The sequence below is a fragment of the Eurosta solidaginis genome, chromosome 3, assembly GCF_040869045.1.
Source record: "Eurosta solidaginis isolate ZX-2024a chromosome 3, ASM4086904v1, whole genome shotgun sequence".
Taxonomy (NCBI): domain Eukaryota; kingdom Metazoa; phylum Arthropoda; class Insecta; order Diptera; family Tephritidae; genus Eurosta; species Eurosta solidaginis.
Genome location: NC_090321.1, coordinates 209,824,131 through 209,845,606, shown reverse-complemented (window position 1 = coordinate 209,845,606; position 21,476 = coordinate 209,824,131). Strand labels below are relative to the sequence as shown.

At 36.5% G+C, this 21,476-nt stretch overlaps 1 protein-coding gene across 2 annotated transcripts in view; it reads right to left on the bottom strand.

Annotated features, from left to right (window-relative positions):
• Su(z)2 (Suppressor of zeste 2) overlaps positions 1-21,476 on the bottom strand; it is a 48,665-nt gene that overhangs the window by 5,544 nt on the left and 21,645 nt on the right. For both annotated transcript variants that reach the window (XM_067774975.1, XM_067774976.1), the window contains exons 2-6: positions 19,810-19,980; positions 11,231-11,330; positions 10,917-11,108; positions 10,448-10,688; positions 2,300-6,197 (exon numbers count right to left, since the gene is read on the bottom strand). In XM_067774975.1, coding sequence (XP_067631076.1) covers positions 2,301-6,197; positions 10,448-10,688; positions 10,917-11,108; positions 11,231-11,330; positions 19,810-19,930 — 4,551 coding nt within the window. In that variant the 5' untranslated portion in view covers positions 19,931-19,980 and the 3' untranslated portion in view covers position 2,300. The remainder of the gene's footprint in view (positions 1-2,299; positions 6,198-10,447; positions 10,689-10,916; positions 11,109-11,230; positions 11,331-19,809; positions 19,981-21,476) is intronic.

Genomic DNA, 21,476 nt, shown 5'->3' with positions numbered 1-21,476 from the left:
CAACATATACTCAAGGGCGATTCTTTAATTAGGCTCAAATGTATGGTTCCTAAGATTCTAATACTGCAGTATTTTCATGAAAATGAAATAGAAAATGTGAACATTATTTTTAATTTATAACGCTTCATTAATACTAATAATCACCTGTTTATTTCTCGTCAAGAAACAGCGGTTGCTTTTTGTGGTGCCGGCTAGAAAAATATTTTTATATTCAACTTCACCTCAACTCGATGGTGGTGCCACCTAGAAGAATATTTTTATATTCAACTTCACCTTAACTCGATATCTAATTGGGAATATCAACTGGAGAAATGTGCTGGACAGTGTTGCCAGGTTAGCCTTTTCGAGGCTAGATTTAGCCTTTTTATTTTGCCTTTAGCCTCGAACTCGTGACTTTTTTCTAGCCTTTTTTACTCCGAATGTGTTTTTAATAATTTCTAAAATAAAGTAATTTCAATAGTTCCTGTGAACACCTAATACCTAATAATATGAGTTCTCTACAAGGGTTTAATTCTTTTTCTGCTGAAAATTCGTTGAAAGTTTCAAAGCCAGATGTATTTTCTTACTTTGAAAAAGCGAAGTACAGTAATTCTTCAAGTCAAATAGCATTAATAGAGCTGCAGTGGCGAAAACTTATAACTATACAATGGAAAAATGTACACTCCACCATGAAATTTTGGTCGGAAGTCCGGGAACATAAAAATGCATTAAACGAACCTACTTTTTTAGAACTTGTCGGATTCATATTTAGTTTTTTAGTATTACCACTCAGTAACGCGGAGGTTGAAAGCATTTTTAGTGGCATGAAAATTCTGAAAACTAAATTAAGGAACAAACTAAAAATTAAAATGCTTAATGCGCTGCTCAATATTAGATGCTCGTTAAAACGCTTATCTAAATGTTGTAATGATTTTGAAATTACCGATGATCTCATATCTATGGTAAACAGCCAAACTTTATACGCATACTTAAGCTCTTCTGATTCTTCAGACGGGGAATATTTTATATAAATAATTAGTTTGTAATATTTTTTTATGTATATACACATATGCAATCATTTAAAGTAATTCCATTTGCTAGTCAAGGAAAATGTGCCTGATATGTTTTGAAACAAGAAGTTATGTTTAAGTTATGTTTATAAGTTTTTATTTACAAATGTGTAAACTAAAATATAAAAAAAATTTTATGAATTAACCAAAAAAATTTCTGGCCTTTTTTTAGCTTCTTTTTTTTCTAAATTTAGCCTTTTCTAACCTTTTTTTTTGCCAATCTAGTTTTTTTTTTTTCATCACCTGGCAACACTGGTGCTGGATATAGATCTAAGAACTAAACAATTTCTCAATATTTGCCTAAGTTTGGAAAATAATTTGAGAATTATAATGGAGATTCCATTTGATCTATATACTATATATAGAACTATAACATTTCACAGAATTTCTTTAAGTTGAAGAATAATTAAAAAATAATGTCTGATATCAACTTCGGAACTATACACATATTTCTCGAAGGCTGGAGAAGTATTTAGGAATTATATCGGGTTATTTCGTGATTGCTGATGGGAATTATTTGGATGCCATTTCGGGAGCATACCTGAACTTGTTCCGGATAGTTTTTGGAACCATTTAGGAATTATTTCGAAACATTTCGGTACTACTTTTGACTGTTTTCGCATTATTTTGAAGACTATTTGAGGGTTATTCGAGATCACTTCCTTGCTGCTGTGGAACTATTTCAGTATTGATTTTAGGGACCATCTCGGGTTGGTTTGGGACTTTTTCGGGTGATTTCGGTATTATTTCCAGATCGCTTTGGACCTACTTTAAGACATTTTCGAAACTATTTTGATATAATTCATGTACTTCCCAATATTTCCACGACAGTTAACAACTGCGGGCTTATTAATGGAAAAGGGGCGTACCGAACCCACAAAAACTAAAATTGGTGCTGAGTAAGCATCCAATACGCAAAATTTTTAGATATTTTTAACATAAGACATCTTTATCTGCCAAAGCTAAAGTCTAAGTCAAAAAGTTCTTGGCAAATGGGTAAAATGAAATAAATCGTATAGAGTACCCAAAAACAATGAAAAACTTCCAATTATATACATAAATACTAAAGGAGTCGACTTAAAAATAAGAAAAAATAAAAACATAAATAATCCAACACATATTTTCTCATTCACACCAAATGTCACCACAATGGATAGATAGCGCGCACATCCCAACAAAAACGAAATAATAAAATAAAATACCTACAACAAAAGCTATAAACATTTCAATACCTAGCTGTGAGCACTCACCTTAATCACTCGTCACGCTAGCTGCCGTCTCACCAAGTTTGCTATTGTTGTTGCTGCTGCTATTGTTGTTCTTGCTATTATTGTTGTTGTTATTATTATTACTGTTGTTGTTGTTGTTGTTGTTATTATAATTATTGTTTGTAGAATTTTTTATGCTTGCAACATCAGTGGCAATTGTAGTTGTCACACCAGCACTATCACCAATGGATTTTGGCAACACTTTCGCTTTTAACTCTTCATCACCGTTGTTTGTTTTCAATGACTTTTTTGCCTGCTGTTCTCGTGCCCTTTCAATTTTTTCGGCTGCTGTTACCGACGGTACGTTTGTCGTCGTGATTGAAGATGCCACACTTTGAGAAGCTGATGTTGTTTTTGGTTTTGGCTTTGTCAACTCATTCACTTTACTCTGATCCGTAGTGGAAATGTTCGTTGATGAGCTAATCTGCGTGAAATCCTCTGATGCGCTCACTTTGGCCGCATGCGCCTCGGCTGCAGCGGCAGAGGCGCGCATATTTAAATTAGCAGCCACTTGATCGATGGTCGTCGGTTTCTTTACTGTGCGTGGTGCTGTGGTTGTGGTGCTAGTGGCAATGTTGCTGCCACTGGTGGTGTTGATTGTTGGGTTCGTGGTTGAGTGTAGCATATTGCCTGCATTGATTGATACCGCACCGGTTGTTAAGTCCGTTAGCGCTGTTTTCTGTTGTGTGAGCGTTGAGATGGCGTTGGAAGGAGTCCTAGCTGTTTTCGATGCTGTGCTGCCGTTTGGATGTGTAGTTGTTACCGTTGTCGAGCCGCCAACAGTGGTAAGCGTGGACATATTGCGAAACGCCAGTGCCGATGGATTTGGTATATTACGTACAGAAGCATTTTGTTGTCGCACCAATGTTGATTGCTGTATCTTTGGTTTCTCATATGCTTGTGAGGCGCGTATTGCTATTTTCTCCCTTGATGTTGCCGAATCGGAGAGCAGATGCAAATTTTGCAAGTCATCGCTGCCCATCTCTTTGGACGCAGCTTGTAGCTGCTGCTTAGCAGCTGAACCAGCAACATGATCTTGAGCCGCCGTTGTGGATGTGATATTCTGTTTAATCTTATTTAAAGCAGCTTCCAAACTCTCTCTTGCCGTGGAGGCAGTAGTTACTGCTGCAGCACTGGTTGTTGTATCGACTGGACGTATTTCATCATTGCTGCTACTGCTGCCGGTAATATCGACAATTTCCATGCTATGATCTCGTATAAGCCTAAAGTCGCGCAAACTATTACGTCGTTGTTGTATCTGTCTTCCTGTAACATTATTAGCGCTAGGTTTATCAAAAATGTCCGTTTTCGTAGTTGCGATATCAGCACTGACTTTCTTCGCAACCGACGAAATTGTGGAACCCGGTAGATTAACTAGCGCTGGCGGTGTCAAACGATACGTATTGTTTTTGCTCTGTCCTGCTAGTGTAGTGCTCATTGCAATTGGTGGCATTTTCACTGCAGCACCGGTACTAGGCAAAGCTCCCGGCGGCGTCTGTTTGATAGCTTTCTTAGATTTGATCGTCGGCAAAGGTGGCGCCATCATAGACCCGCCCTTTGTGGCGCTATTCGCTGCTGGATGCAATTGTATATCGACTGCAGTCTGATTCGAGTTGATGCGTACAATTTCCACTGCGGGCTTGCTCAAGGGCAAATGCAATGGCGTGTACGGCGGTAACTTCCACTGTGATTGCGCCAGTGCTGCATCACCAGTTGAACGCGCTGTAATTGTGATTGCACTGTTAGTGCTACTTTCAGCGCTGTGTGCATTCGTAGTAATAATCTTGCTAGCGACAACATTAGTTGAGTTAGGCGTGAAGTGTTTATTAGCATAGCTGTTATATAAAGTTTTGCGTTGTGCCGCATCGAGTTTTGGCTGCTTTGCGCGTCCAACATGAGCATAGGATTCATCCAAAGAAGCGGAGCGTTTTAAATGCAAACCCAGCTGTTTATTGCTAGAGCTAGCTATAGATGAGGGGGTGTATGAGCTGCTCGTACCAGGTGAAGGACGACGTGGCAGGCTAGGAACTATAAAATTGGGATGTGATTTTGTTGCCGTAGCATTTAAAGAGCTCTGTCTGTTATATTGCGCATTTGAAGTTGGTTTTAGTGTTGCTGGTAATAGTTGCTTTGTTTTTGTTAGCTCGATTTGTTTACTGGGGTTGGTTGTATGTTTCGTTGGGTTGGCAGAGGTGCTGGTTACAGTGAGCGCATTAAAGCTAAGTGGTGTGGTCTTGAACAGACTAGGCGGTAAAGGTGGTGATGCAGGTAATTTTGTTTCTTTGATATTATTAAGCGGCTTAGGCAGCAACTGCGCATGCGGTAATGCCAACAAGGTCTCATCAGCCTTCACAACGGTAACGCTGTCTTTGGACTTTTCGTTATCCCGCATAAGATGATTTATGCTACGTGACTCCTCGCCGAGTGTTTTGTTCAAAGCCAAAATGTTATCAATTTCCGTTTGTGATTGGCTTAACGTTTTACCATCTCCCACTACATCTGCGTGTTTAGCCTCTGTTTGTGACTTCCGTCCTCCCTCGTCACTGTTCTTGCGTGAGCTCGAACTCTCTGATTTGTGTGATTTATGAGTATGTGAAGGCGTTAGCTTAACTTTCATTTTTAAACTTTCTTCCTCCGGTTTGCTCGATATTTCCGCATGCATTCTGCGTCGTTTACCCTCCTTCCCGTCTTTTGAATCTCGCGAATGTTTCTTTTTCCTTTTCTTATGAAAGGACGACGTTGCTGTTAGTTCCATGGGTGCTGCTCCGCCCAATGGAAACGCATTATTTGATGAACTCGTAGTTGAAGAAGCTGAGGAAAGTGGTGATGCATTTGGACTATATTTAAGTTTTTCACCAGTGTCTGCTGATTCTGGTGGCGTCAACACTTCAATGGGCAGCAAACCAATATTCTTGGCATATGTTTCCAAATCGAGGTGATCTGTTAATGGTGCGGCTACCTCATCGAGCGAGTGTTTGCGCTGTTTGATGCGTTCACGTTTCTCACATGTCTCAACACCGGCCGACTTAGGCTTTGAAATACTTAAGCGCGTTTTAAGACTGTTCAGTTCAATTTTTAACTTGGGCACATTTCTTGTCGCGCCGCTTTTTGGCGTCTCCGGCATTGTGGTCGTCGTCGCTGCAGATGACGGTGATTTCTTACTTGCAGTCTTCAATTGTGCCAGCGATATATTCTCGAACTCATCGTCAACGGCGTACGGTGATTTGGGCATTTGCGATTGCGGTATACTAACAACAATGTCACACTTGGACACCACTACTGGCGATATCGGCGAGTCTACAGTAAGCGCTGCATCACCCGATTTGGGTGAACGTTGTGCACTTTTCGGTGAACTTTTTGGCGAGTTGCTATTGCTCGTCGTAGACGAAACCGCATAGTCACTATAACGCATATCATTGCTGCGTAGGCTCTTAAAGTCATTCGTAACTGTGTATGTAACTTCTTCACTGCTGCTATGTTTCGGTGAGGGTTTCTTACCGCTGTCAGCGCTTGTTTTACGTGCAATTATCATTTTTACAGGCGCATTGATTTCTTCTGTCATTAAATTGCTCTGCATTTTATTGTATATTTCTTTTTTATGCTTGGAGATCTTAATTTTGCTTTTATCTGTGTTTTGTAATGTTGATTGTGTTGTGCCAGTGTTCAGATTGGTGGGGAAGGCAACAGTGGGGGTCAGAGTTGTGATGTTTGTCTCATCGCAAAGTGTGATCTCTGTGTTTTGTTCTATTCCTATTGCCTTTACAGCATCCGTAGCCGTACTTTGTTTAACTGTGTTATCTGATTTCTTGCAGTCTTTATCTTGCTTTTGTGTTTCATCGTCATAGAAGAGTATGCGATAGGTAAATTTCATGGGCGCATGCTATAGATTGTAAGGGTTGGAAGAGAATGGTAAAACAAACGTATATTAGGGCTTACATATACTCATTATAGCTCTTAGTTAAGCAACTAATTTTTTTCAAAGAACATATTTTAAGATAGCCATTACTTATTGAACTTTAAGATAAATCGATGGAAGGTTCTTATCACTTGTCGGGCTTGTTCTAGTTAAATGATTTGTTCGCGTTATTCTTAAATACTTCGTGTAATCTATCTAATATGTATGGGCTAATTTTTGAAACAGTTTCCTATCTCAACAAGAGGTTTTCGAAATAGTGCGCTTGCCTCTAAGTTTAATATTTTATTTTTGCTAACCAAAGATATGAATCAGTCTGTGTATATCTTACAAATAAGTCAAAATTTTTGTTACAACAACGGTTTTCCCATACTTCCTTGAGAAGCTGAAATACCCAAAAACTCCCAGTGATGGAACTAATCTTTGTGGTCTCAATTGTGAAGCATTCTGGTAACAAAGGTCTGGGGTATGCTTCCTAGTTTTCACCTGTCACGAATGATTTCTAAGCAATATAATTATAGCTTTCAAGGAAACAAAAAACGTGCACCATTGAAAAAATCAAGATGGCGACAAAATTAACGGTAATATGAAGAAAGCAAGGGCTGTAAGAGCGGAAAATCAATAAAATTGTTGTCTGGTATAAAGATGTTTTTGGAAAAGAAATTTATTCGTTACATATTTCTAATTCATAAGCTAAGTTCGACTGCCTCGTGGAACTACTCTTTAACCAAGTGAAAAACTAAGTTCAGTTCACGTCTTTCTTGTATCGGTTCGAAAGCTACTTATGTAAATATCTACTATGCTTTGTGCTGTTTTACACCATATAATTCATGAATTCAACTCTGTTGGCGTTCCCTTTTGTGCTCTTTTTCTTTCTCAGGTAATCTTCTTTACCTATATTCACATACGCTACCAAAAATATCGAGAGAGGTGTCAAAAGACGCGCATTGACCTCGACAATAATAATGTGAAAAATAAACTCAATCCAGTAAAAAAAAATAACATAACATACATAAATTTTTCAATTCACATTGTCAGTTTTATTTCATATATAAAATAAGATTTACTGGAGCACCTACATAAATGAAATGTTAGATTTCATTGTTTGATTTGCTTACATTAACTTTTTCTAAATATGTACATTTTAAGAGCTTGAATCAGCCAAGGAAAACCATCCGTGTTTTTTGGTCTACGAATATGGAAATTACCGATTCAAAACTCATGCTGCGAGCAAGCCTGGACTCCAACGCCAATGTTTGAAGGCTTGTCAAGCGATTTTGGCTCATAGTAGAACGTAAAAAATTTTTCACGCGAGACATCAAACAAAAAGAACGCTCCCCTTCAGCCACACTGACTGGAAGTGTACAAAATATTCTTAATGCTATGCAGATGTTCGGAAATAATACTTCCATCTTCAAGTCATGAAATTTGTTCAGAAGTTGAAATGGTGGCAGCGAATCACATACCAAATTTGCTAAGTGGAGATAATGATTTCATCTATTAGATCCGTAGAACAATCGATACCATAAATCGTGCACAATGCCGCTGCCTTTTCTCTGAGCTCTTCCTCCGTCAGATCCTGATACTTCCACAAAAAACTAAATTTAATCGCAATGTCATTTACGGCTTCGAAACGTCTTGTCATGTTACCAATCAAGCAGTCCAAAAGAATGTAAAAAACTTGCTGTTTGAATTGAGTTTCGGAATCACACTCAGGTGATTCGCCAAGTGATTCATCGAACTGGCGCTTTCTTATCTTTCTTCTTTGCCCTGCGAAGGCATTCACAACTCCTATAATCCCTGCCAGAACCTTACATTCTTGAAGTATGATCGACCATTGATCCCTGAACTTCTTCAACTCATCAATCAGTCTACGTATATTTTCTGTTTCCACCTCCAGTGTGGCATTGCTAGCTTTCAGTACCAGATTCCGATGGTTGATTACCGTCAACACTTTGAGCCAAATGGAGGCTAAGAGGATACACTCAAATTTCCCCATATATGCTTCAATACCTCTCAAATCCGTTACTGTTTCTGAACTCAGATTCAAGAGCTTAATTTCATCAATAGCTTTCTTGGGGAATGTGGGTTGCGAAAGGTCTGGCACTATCCACACGAGCAGACCATCGTGTTTGTGAGATGCCGCGCAAGGAGCAATTAGTTTTTTCCTTGAGAATTTCCCATCTCTGAGGGCTTGCACTAAAGATATTATACAATTTCTGCATAATACCGAAAAATGTGATGACTTCTGCACAACATTCAGCAGCTTGCACTCCCCACAAATTTAAACTATGACAAGCACAAGGTGCAAATATTGCCAGGGAGTTATCTCTCAGGATATGACTATGCGCTCCTTTGTAATGACCGCTCATATTACTGTCATTATCATACCCTTGCCCGCGGCAGTCATCCAGTGGAATATTGTGCTTTTTTTAGGTGCTGCCAATCAGCTCAGCGATAGCTTCTCCTGTTTTTGCGTTACAATCGACAAGCTCTAAAAAGCGTTCTTGGATTTTCCATTTTCAGGAATCCCTGTCTAATAAAGCATAACGCAATATAAAAACAGTCTGCTCAATATGCGCCGAATCAGGGGTTGTATCCACTATTACTGTGTAATACTTAACGGACTTTCTCTCGCCTTCTGTCTTTCTAATTACTTGACTTGCACAGATGTCTATGAACTCATTTTGTATTCCATCAGACAAATAATGTGCTTGGAGACGATTCTTTTCCGTTTGAGATTCCCTCACCTCCAAATGTTCATGCAATAGGAGGTCATAATTGCTGATCAGTTCCAAAATACCAAGAAAGTTTCCATTTTTGGGATTTCCGATCAATGAATTATCCCCTCTAAATGCCAATCCAACAAATAAAACAACATCAAGAATTCTGCAAAGTATCTCTCCAGCGAGCTGCTTCATTTTTAAGAGTTTTCGCTAAGAGAAAATCCACTGAACTTGCATTTCGAATTCTCATTTCATATTGGAGCCACTCTATATAGCAAATTTTATGATTTTGACTATTTTCATGTTCAGGAATTTTGTCGTGTGACCTCTTCCAATCTTTTTCTTTAGAATAACCTGAAGATTTTGTCAAAACTGATCGGGTATTTTCGGAAATTTTGCTGAAAACCCGGCATGGAAAACAAAAAGCGCTTGTTTTGTTGCACTCCAAACGAGCCAATCACGTTTTACTTTTTCTCGGTTTTTTTTTAGAGTAGTATGGAGTATGATTTGAGGGAAATGGCGACCACTTAAGTCGTTGGGAAGTCGAAATAAAATGTGATTTTAAATTAGTTGAAGCATTTTTGACAGATAGCGCTTATAAAATTGTGTCAAAAACGTTTATCTAACTTAAAATCATCCCTTTCCGCGGCCCTGAAAGTATTTAAAAACAGAATACATACATACTTTCGAAAATACTTTGAAATCGAAAGCTTACATTTTGGTATTATTAAGCGCTGTACGCAGATCAAAAGCAAACATTCAAGAAAAATTTTGCATTTTTCTTGAGCATGAAATTAGCAGTAAAGCAATTTTGGCATTTCACGATGCATGGCAATTTATACATTTGATACCATTCCCTCCCCCCCCCCCCCCCAACCCCCCAGCCAAGCTCACGGTCCGCCACTGAATAACAATTACAGTATTTATGAGTTTTTTGAATGGAGTTTGCACTTCTATTGTGGCACAAGTGTCTTTTTCTCTTGTTTAGTGTATTCACTTTAACTTAAATGCATTTTCAATTCGAATATGTTAGTTTTAAACAATGTTCTTCTAATGCTTTGCTGTATCTGACTTTCGTGTCTCGCAGGGAAGTGATGCCGCTTCATAGAGAACAGGTAGATAAGGGAAATTTCAAAGTTACTTGGCGGCTTCTATTTTTAACACATGAAGTATATAAGCAAATTTTCTTGAACGCTTTCTTATGATACTTAATTTCAAAATTCTGAATCTCCTCGTCAGGAAAAGAGGATTTTAAAGAAAACATTGAATTTGTGGTTCATTTTAATGAGACTTCATACATAATCTATTTTAATCGCTACTCAATGGGATTAACTATAAAAATCAATTATGAGCAGATCCCTCAGATCTTTACATTCCCAGTCCGCGCTTACGTCAACGCCATTAAAATTTCACACTAACATTATACCCAAATACGCACACACAATGTAAAGATAATACATAGACAAAACAAAAATGTGCACTCTCACTCACCCTCTTCCAATTGTAACAATAGCCAACATCCATTAGCGTAAAATCGTTCGGCAACACCTCATCCTCATAAATCACTTCCACCTCGATACGCTTACTCTCGGGGTCAATGTCGAATTTTGAACAGAGTAAACGTTTCAAGTGACGTATTTTCAAACCAGCTGGGCATTGTAAGTAACGAACTGGTGGAATTTGACTCGTGCTGCAGCCCTTCAATAATGCCGGATGATATTCCAATGACAAACTAATGACCGACAATAAAACAAAGTAGAAAATAAACAGGAAAAGAGGAAACACATAGTTAAGACAAGAAAAATTGCATTTTAAGTACACTACAGACTACTAGCAACATATTGATATTTATGTAGATGCAATGCAAGAGTCCTGCTATCGCAAAATTATGCAATTTTCGCAGCAAAACACACACAAAAACAACAACAATAACGCAAAATCTTATGCAACAATTTCTTACCTTATTGGTTCGGTTGGCGCAAAAAAATTCTCTTCGATTATGTCCTGTTCTCCGCACATTTCCTCATTGTCGTCCTCTCTTCTCTTTTGCCCATTTCGTAGCGAGCTTTTGAATTGTAAAATTCGGTCGCGTTCCTTTTGATACAAACCCGGTATCAATTTAAAGATTAATGCTCGCAATGCATCATCCGATCTGTATGGAAGATAAAAAATAAATTGCAAATAGCGAAATTGGTAAATGAAAAATGTCTTAGGAGAGCGCTGGTGTAATTTAATAATAAATATCAATAAATTATTTAATTGTCGTTTACGTACTTCAAATTGGTCAAATTTATTTGTTTGCTGCCGCCAGCATTTGTGCACTGTGGACAAAATGTTTCACGCTGTAAATGTTGGACAATACAACTGCGACAATCTGGAAAATCGAGAGATATGATTGCATTAAAATGAGATAAGCACAAATTTTATTTTCATATTTGTTATATACTAATACTATGTAGATTATTTAATTAAAACAGGTTCGGTGCTTTGAAGTGAAAATTTACGACATCTCCTTCGAGATACATGCTGTGACCATTAGTTCAAGCCTGCAAGTACATATTTCTTGAGCATTTCTTGGACACATTAATATCTGATATTGCATATGAACTCATATTGACTTGCCTTTAAACCTGATCCAAGAAATATGAAAATATTGTTACGAATATTAGCAACACTAAGGGGTACTGCCATCTCTAAGCCGATGCTAAGCAGTGACTGTATGCACATCAATAATTCAATCATTATGTCTACACATATCTATGTACATACACGCAGCGGAGAAGCAACGCACAAACACATGCATATATCTTATCTGAGATATGCAATTATAATTGGTGAAGTGTCGCTCACAAATACACGCGCATATGAGAGCTATACACGTACATCTGTAGCTATAATTATAGCAGATAACCAACTAGTAGATTCTAGAACAGAACCGCCTAGAAATGTCAACGAGGAAACCAAACACTATAAAAGGCAGCAACAGTAGAGGCGCGAGAATCAGTTGGATTTCAGACCATTGTTTACTATATAGTTTGGCAGCTTAAATTGCAGTTATGTTGCGAATAGAGTGGAAGGCACTCGAATTCAGTGAAAGAAGGCACTCGAATGGAGTGGAATGAAGAACAGTAGGAAGAGCAGAGTTGCATTGGATTAATATACCTTCAATCGTTGTATCAATATTAAAGATAAATATAGAAAAAATAATTAAATACTTGAGTATAAGCAAACATTTTCTTTCACTTACTATATATAAAGTGTACTAAATGCTATATATTCCAAAATTATAACATTTTATGTCTGTTTAAAAATTGAACTTGAATTTCCCTAAAAATTTCCGTAATATCGCCATAAATAAAGTTTGTGTGTGTGTGTACTAATTTTGAGCGATCAGCTGTTAGTTGCGCTTCTTGGTAAAGTTTACAATGTTTCAGACGCTATCTAGCGAGCAATAGCAGTATTATCAGTTTCATTTAAGCACGCTATTGGTTGTGAAGTATCAGTGTTATTGTGAAGTACTTTAATAAAGGCCATTTTGCATTATTAAATATTGGAGTTATTTATTCAACAGTTTAGTGATTCGAACTTAGCAGAAGGTTGCAAATAAGAGGAATTGCAGTAAATTCGTTACAATACAATTACTTAATTGGCGCCTAACCGTTTAAACGGTTATGGCCGTCCAAAAGCGCCAGTTGCTTCTTTGATAGTTTAACTGGCGCTAATTGGTCACACCTGGTCCTCCCAACGAAGTGGGCCGCCCTCCTTCTCTGCTTCGTTAGGCGAGTTCCGATGAAAATAATTTCTTAGCCGGAGCATCACCTTTCATTCGCATAACATGGCCTAGCTAGCGTAGCCGCTGCGTTTTAAATCGCTGGACTATGTTAATGTCTGCGTAAATCTCATCATTAAATCTTCTTTGGTACTCGACGTCATCAATGCTAAGAGGTCCATAAATCTTTCAAAGAACTTTTCTCTCGAACACTCCCAGAGCTACTTCATCTGATGTTGTCTTGGTCCAAGCTTCTGCACCATATGTGTACATAGCAGGACGGGTACGATAAGTGAATTGTACAGCATGATTTTCGTTGGCCATGAAAGTAGTTCACTTTTCAATTACCTACCTAGTTCAAATAAGCATTTATTGCCAAGGGTGATTCTTCACTGGATTTCAAAGCTGATGCTGTTGCTTGTGTTTGGTTCCCAAATTAACGCAGTCATTAACTTTTTCGTGGCGTGGTTGCCAAGACGCAAATGCGACAGTAGGTACTTCGTTTTGTCCTTAACCACCATCAAATCCATTTTTCCACTTTTTTTTTTTCAAGTTTAGAGTAAGCAGAACTTAGAGCACGACCGTTCTGGCCAATTATATCATCAGCAAACGCAAGCCTATATAGAATATTGCTCAAGAGTGGTGAAGATCTGCAGTTTGAACTATTATCTTCATCAAATTAAAGAAATCGCATGATAGAAACCTAGGCTCGGAGAAGTCTTTTCTAATTCTGACTTAGCTGATGGTGTTGCTCAACATCATTTTTGCACAGCTGTCTAAGTTTTGCGGGGAAACCAGATTCAGACATAGCTACATATAGGTCGCTCTTTTTCGTACAGTCGAAGGCGGCTTTAAAATCGAGAAGAGGTAATATGTGTCAAATTCTTTTTTCGTGGATTTTTTGTAAAATTTGGCATTTAGATAAAATCTGAGCAATGGTAGATCTACCAGATCTAAAGCCTCACTGATACGGTGCAATCAGCCGATTTACGTAGCTTCAATAGTTCGCACAATACGCTTAACAATACCTTATGTGCGATATTAAGAAGGCTGATTCCGCGATAGTTGGTGCAATTTATAGGATCCCCTTATTGTGTACTGGGTAAAGAACACTTTGATTCCAATCGTCAGGCACGCACTCGTCTAACCATAGGTGACCATCTTGTTAGGTCAGTCCTTCATAATCGGCTTAAGAGCTAGCTGGGAGACTTAATCAGCACCGTTTGATCACCATAAAGACCGCCTACAAGCGGTCGTCTGTCTTGGATGAAGCGGCTCGCTATATAGACGTGCGAGTAACATGCCAACCTAATAACACCGCACTGCGTTTTTTTTGCGCACGCAAACAACCGGCGTTTTTTGCCCTAACCCAAATAAGCATGCGTTGCGATAATGTAAAGCATGTGTGCAAACGTCAAATCTAAATGTCACGCAGAACAAAAATTGGAAATCGAGTTAGGTTTTCACGCAGCAAATTCAATTTGGGTTGCTCTCATACAAGTTGTATGTGCATGAGACATTTTTGACAGAAAATGACTTGCGTGCGTTTATATTAGGTTGGCATGTAATGCTTTCATCGCCGCTGTTACCTAATTTCATAAGGAATAATTTTCTTTAAAAAGCCAAAACTTAAACTTTTCAATATTCTGCCCACATGACCGAAGAACACTTTGTGACTAGTTTAACAATTAAATGCAAATAAGACTAAGGTATATAAGCTACTAAGACTCAAACTTATAGTCTTAGTAGCTTCATACAAATTTATTTGTGCAATGCCACCTTTCGGGGAAATACCATGGTTAGTTTGTCGCAAATTTGCTGTTATACAGTGTAATCATTATTGCCGTTGTCTGATTTCTTCCTCTTGTTGCAGAAAACAGCAGGTGACGTAGACCGAAGATGAAAACTTCAAGAATAGGTTTTCGAATGCAATGCGTTCTAGGGGGGGGAACTTTTTTTTGAACTATATATAATAATAACGTAAAAAAGCAAGAAAAATTAAAAATGAGTAAAAATCCGTTGTGTGAGAAGAAACTACTATGTAGATTTGTATTATATACTTCAATACAGTCAATACAAAAAAACTTCCCCCCCTCCCTGAAACCACGCATGACATTAGACTGGGTAGATTTATTTACCGATAACGTGCCATCGATTTTTCGATAGGTTTTGGGCTCAGGGAAAAAAGTTCGTATACCCAAAAAAATAATTTTCGAGCCTGCGAAAGAAAATGGCGAAAGGGTAATTTTTCGACCAAAACACTCCCCAAAACCCAAGAAATATTTTTGTTTTCAAAAAACTTTTGTAAAAACGTTGGCGATAACATTTTTTTGAAAAAAAAAATTTTTTTGGGTTTTGGGGAGTGTTTTGGTCGAAAAATTACCCATTCGCCATTTTCTTTCGCAGGCTCGAAAATTATTTTTTTGGGTATGCGTAGTGGAACTTTTTTTTCCTGAGTCCAAATCCTATCGAAAAATCCATTGCGCGATATCGGTTAACTTTCGTCCATACAAATGGACCCAGGTTACTGTACATACCTAAATGGTGAATTAAAGGAATAGCAACAAAAAGGCAATATTTTGAGACCAATTGGAAAGCGAGCAGCTGGGCATTCATATGGCTGAGTGGTTAAAAGCATCTGCTTTACACTAATATAAAGTATGAATGTTGGAGATTCGAGTTCAATACTCAGCTCACCAGAATCTAGCTGATGAAGAAGTGGAATTCAGAAACATGTCCTAGTAACCATCGCCGTTTGTAAACTTTGCAATTTTTCTTTAATATCAATAACAAAAGCATTTGTATACAACAATTTAAGCATGTCTCGCTAATTAAATACAGATAAAATAAACAAGTAAAACAATAAAAATAAAAAACAGAAAGAAAAACATCATTATTGGAAAACTTTTTCGTCCAGGCGAATTGGAAAAAATTTTTTCGTCCAGAGTTTGTATTCAGTGAAAATTTTTGGATGAATAGGGATGGTTTTATTGAAAATTTGAACTTTATCAGGATTGGTAAGTTCTTCGAAACCTTTTAATTTTTTACAACTGTAGCTCTTTGAAAACTTTTTTTATGAAGTTGGTAACGTTCACTGGCGGCTTTGGAATTTTAAATTAAAAAAATATAAAACCTTAAATATTTTATTATTTTTATATTTTTATTTGTAAAGGTATTAATGAGGGTTTTAAAAGGAAGTGGCCCTTAGTTGTATATGTGATTTTCGAGATATCGACCAAAATGTTGACCAGGGTGACCCAGAACATCATCTGTCGGGTACCGCTAATTTATTTATATATGTAATACCTGCCAAGGGAAGGACAGACGGTCGACTGTGTATAAAAACTGGGCGTGGCTTCAACCGATTTCGCCCATTTTCACAGAAAACAGTTACCGTCATAGAGTCTATGCCTCTACCAAATTTCAGAAGGATTGGTAAATTTTTGTTCGACTTATGGCATTAAAAGTATTCTAGACAAACTAAATGAAAAAGGGCGGAACCACGCCCATTTTGAAATTTTTTTTTATTTTTGTATTTTGTTGCACCATATCATTACTGGAGTGGAATATTGACATAATTTACTTATATAGAGTAAAGCTATTCAATTTTTTGTTAAAATTTGACTTAAAAAATTTTTTTTTTTTAAAGTGGGCGTGTTATTCATCCAATTTTTCTAAGTTTTATTTAGCACATAAATAGTAATAGTAGAAAGTTAATATACTCTGTGAGCTCTGCTCAACTGAGTATAAAAATAAGATATTTTCCTGGGACACGTTTTTGACCAGGACCGAACGATTGACTCAAAAAAGAAGAAATAGGTAGTTTAGAATCACTGTCTAGCGCCAGCAAAATTTAGAAAAAAACAAGTAAGGAAGGCTAAGTTCGTGTGTAACCGAATATTACACACTCAGCTGCCAAATTACAGCTTGCTAAACTATTAAATTACCTTATTTTAAAATTGGGCGTTGCCGCGCCCATTGTCCAATATTTTTCTAATTTTCTATTTTGCGTCATAAGGCCAACGCACCCACCAAGTTCCATCGCTTTATCCGTCTTTGGTAATGAATTATCGCACTTTTTCGGTTTTTCGAAATTTTCGATATCGAAAAAGTGGGCGTGGTTATAGTCCGATTTTGTTCATTGTAAATAGCGATCTGAGATGAGTGCCCAGGAACTTACACATTTCATTTTTCGCCCAGATCAATTTGATTTACACATAGAAGTCTATATCTATCTCTATTAGTTTATGCCGTTACGGGGTTCCGTTATGCGAACAAAATTAATATACACATTTACACTGCACCAAATTCTTCATTTTGGGTGAAATATTCCAAATGCGACGCATTTCCTCATTCAAATCGCATTACTGAAATGACTCATTTGATCGCATCTCCTCGCATTTGGCCGGCAAAAGTCATCCACATTTCCGATCCACATGCGCATTTAGCATTGGCCGCACTCAGAGAACACTATATTTGTTAATACGTCACAAACATGTTTCCGTAAATTAAGACGAGTTGAGCCAATTGTCAAATGAAATAATTTACCTTAAGGAAAGGGACTTCTCAAATTATTTTTTACTATTCACAGGGAAACATTTTATTCATAACTGATCAACAGTTGTGTTTTCTGAAAGCGCCCAATTTCTTGCTAAAACCCGGCAGGAACACAATGGTTAAACGACTTATCATAATCTTAGTGCTGTGCCAGAGTTATAAATAGCAGCTTCCGCTTGTTTTATATATAAATATATGGATTATAACGACGCTATTCTTATTATAAGATTGAAGTCTTTGAAGAATTTATATCAAGGTGGTCACAGAGGCGAATGAATATGTATGTGTATTAGACTGGGTCGATTTATTAAACGATATCGCGCCATCGATTTTTCGATAGGATTTGGGCTCAGGAAAAAAAAGTTCCACTACGCATACCCAAAAAAATAATTTTCGAGCCTGCGAAAAAAAAATGACGAAAGGGTAAATTTTTCGACCAAAACTAGAGATGGGAAATGGGTAAATACCCGGTAAATTGGGTATATATTTGTAAAAATGGGTAAATACCCCAATATTTTCCCAAAAGAAGGGTAAAAATAATCTTTTGGAAAATCTGGGAAACGAGCACACAAATTCAATCCAAAATGTACCCAATTTGTCCTATATTGGTGGGTAGTTAGCCATTACGCTATCGGTTGAATCAGTTTTAATCTGTAATCCTGCGTTTTTCAAAAATATTTAGCCAATAATACATCCGTTACAAAAATTTAAGTTTACCCAGTAAACATTTTAAGTCAAACAAGAGTCGGAAAAATATCTAAATTGGAACGTTTACAGTCGGTATGTGCTCATTTGGGATGCCGTAACCAATGTATTTTCTTTAAGTCATAAGTAAGTCTTAAAAGGCGTTTAAACAGGTCATATTATACTCTACTGGAACTCTCCGACGTCATTTTTAACTCTAATAAACTCTGATTATCTGAGACCTATATGGCCTATTTATTAGGCATCGTCAGCGCGTATTGGGGTCATATATAGTTCGACACACCTGAACAGAGCGTGGCAGCTTTGAGGTCACATTAAAGATGTCGAGAAGCGTCCATGAGCGGAAAAATATCGATGCTTATACAAAAAAAGAATAGCAAGGGTAACAATAATGTATAAATGTAATTCATTTTGTATTAAAATGAAAAATTCTCGTAACAAAGTTTCAAAATTTCTTCCAAACTCGCTGTGACGAACATAAATAGTTGATAAAGATAATTTTTGCATGCTAGGTTAGGAGCTTTTAGGCCGTTAAATAAAAGGCAAAAGCAAAACTTTCTTTTACCCTCCTACGCGTTTCGACGCTTTTCTAATTCCTACACTGCCCACTTATTTTGGATTCGTTTCGGATTCTTAAATTATGAGCGCCGTGAGCATGTTTGAGGGGTAGCTTAGTTTGCTTAAATATGTGTACCCTATAAACATTCTCTTACAGTTCTGGAGTTTAATATGGGTCCGAAAAATATTTAAAATTCAAATTCAAAAATGCTATCACCTTAGAGCCTTTTATTACTCCAATTTGATGAAATTATGAACAAACGAAAAATATTAAAATCAGTAAACTAGGCAGCTCCGGAATAAAAACTCAGAAATTTTTCTGCGACAATTTATTCTAAATAAATAATTAATTCAACTAATACTTATTCCATTTCTATCTTATCCTCATGGGAGTTTTATCACAACAATTTTCTCCCCTATGTTTTCCCCTTCGGACATATATCAAAAATTCTTCCTAAACGCCCTGAAGTAGTGTCATTAAAAGACTCAAAATTAGCAGTATGTGACGCCAATAAGGCTCATATATGATATTGGAAGAAGACCTGTATAAGACTGTTTGCTGGGTTGTTTGTTTAAAATCAAAACGAAAATTTTTTAATTTCAAATGACGTATAAATTTAATTGCTGAATTGTAATTCCAAGCAGCCTCGATTCAAATGATTTTTAAAAACCAATAAAAAAGATACAAAAAAGGAATATTCCTGGTATTTTCCTGGTATTACCCATAAAAATGGTAAATACCCGGTAGAATCCCAACTCTAACCAAAACACTTCCCAAAACCCAATAAATATTTTTTTTCTTTTTTCAAAAACTGTTGTAAAAACGTTGGCGAGAACTTTTTTCCTGAGCCCGAATCCTATCGAAAAATTGATGGCGCGTTATCGGTTAAATTTCGTCCATAAAAATCGACCCGGGTTAATGTGTATATTAGAGTGCGGTTAAAAGTCGGAGTCTGTTTTTTTTAAATGGCCACAGAAAAAGTTGTTGTTAAGCATCTCTAGAATATCACTACCTGTTATGGGCTTTTATTATTTAATGTAAAGGATAAGCTCTGGCCCTTAAAAAGTTGTTCAAGTTAAAAATTTTAACATTTAAAAAATAGCAATTTTCCGCAGGTATTCCTGTTAACGCAAACTGTTCAACCTCTTGCTAAGCATTCTTTAAAATTTATTTAAGTATGGAGTTTTATAACTCATTCAATTTTACTTTTATGCTTTTTTTTGACGCACTCTAGTGTATCTATGTCTATGAATGTATACTTACATGTGTGCAAACAATTGTCCACCGTAGTTGGATTTATCAAATAGCCACCACACAGTTGACAGCTGAGTAATTCATTAAAATCGCGCACTTTTAGTGCTTTTTTAGGTGTTTGCAGCTTCATTTTCAAATTTTTTCTGTACTTTGTAATAGCCTCTGACGATATTTATGTATCTGCAAAAGGAAAAAAACGTTTTCGAAAACTTAATAAACGGGAATATGCAATAAATTATATTTATAAGTGAAATATTTTCAACATCTAAATTTATGTAAAGCTTCCTTTACACTGAACAACAACAATATTGCAATAGAGTTTTCATGATAATTTTCTGAAAGATGGCATCGCAGAGATAACTTTTTTTTGAACAAACTTAGGATCCAGCACGTCTGCAAAGGTTGGGCTGGTCACTTGATACCTTTAGAAGCCCTACAAATTTAAGCTTGTTGTCCAAAAAAATATTGGTTCTTGTAAAATAATTAAAAACTAGTATCGCCCGTGGTCGAAATTCGACCAACTTGTATTTTTTTCAACTCACTCTATGCATCCAGTGTTGGGGTAGTGCAATAATGCGTTAATAGTTGAACAGTGAGTGGAAATATAGCAAACTGATCTATCTTACTTAAAGTTCTCATTAAAATTTTGAATTTGACCTAAGACGGTATAATCTTTGATTGTATTTTCTTAAATTTTCTACAAACTTTTCAAATGTAATTATAACGTTTTGGTATGGAGCTCCTTAAAAAAATATAACAAATATGTAAAATCAAATGAAATATACATAGAATTGTGGTGAAATTACTTGAAATTGAATTGAAATTTTGCTTTTTCCACACCACCCGGGAGATATGCCGTTGGCGCGCTACCGAAGTTAGTTTTGGGTGCTCGGTTCCCCAGTAGGCCTATATCACCAATATAAACTACATATACATATATCGCCCATTTACTTCAACAGCGTCATAATTCAAAAAACACGAATTTTTAGTTAAGAACGAAGAAATGTGCTAAAGGAATTTAACCTATTTCACACCACTGGTTAGGTATGCAATCGGCGCTTTACTATTACATATGTATTTATAATTATTTATAATTAATTAAATAAAATTATAATTAATTAAATTAATTATAAATACATATTGAAAATTTACATATGCAAAATTATTTATAATTAATTAAATAAAATTATAATTAATTAAATTAATTATAAATACATATGTAATATGTAAACGAAAACGAAAATTTCGAATAGAATAGAGGATACCTTCATAAAAAATAAAATTAAAATATAAAAAAATAAAGACCTATGCTTTTACGTGTAAGTAAAATTTGTCCAAAAAAATTGTCCGGTTAAGTTATTACTTCTCTTTAAAGTTTTTTTGTGCGCTAAAAATTATTTTAGAACAATTTTTTAAGGATTTTGGTACAGACCAATATAGGTAATTGGCAACAATGGAACACAATATTTTATTTCAACAGAAAATGAGCGAAGCAGTAGTTCTCTCACCGTTTGGCGTGTAGAAATATATACATATGTAGAGATGAAACATTTGAGCAACGCGACAATTGAGAATTTGGAGCTATGTACTCAGGGGGGTTTGTGAACATAATGCGTCCTACAGATGGCAATTTCGATAGTTGCACAGATTTTCGAATTTACAAAAACCTTTTTCTA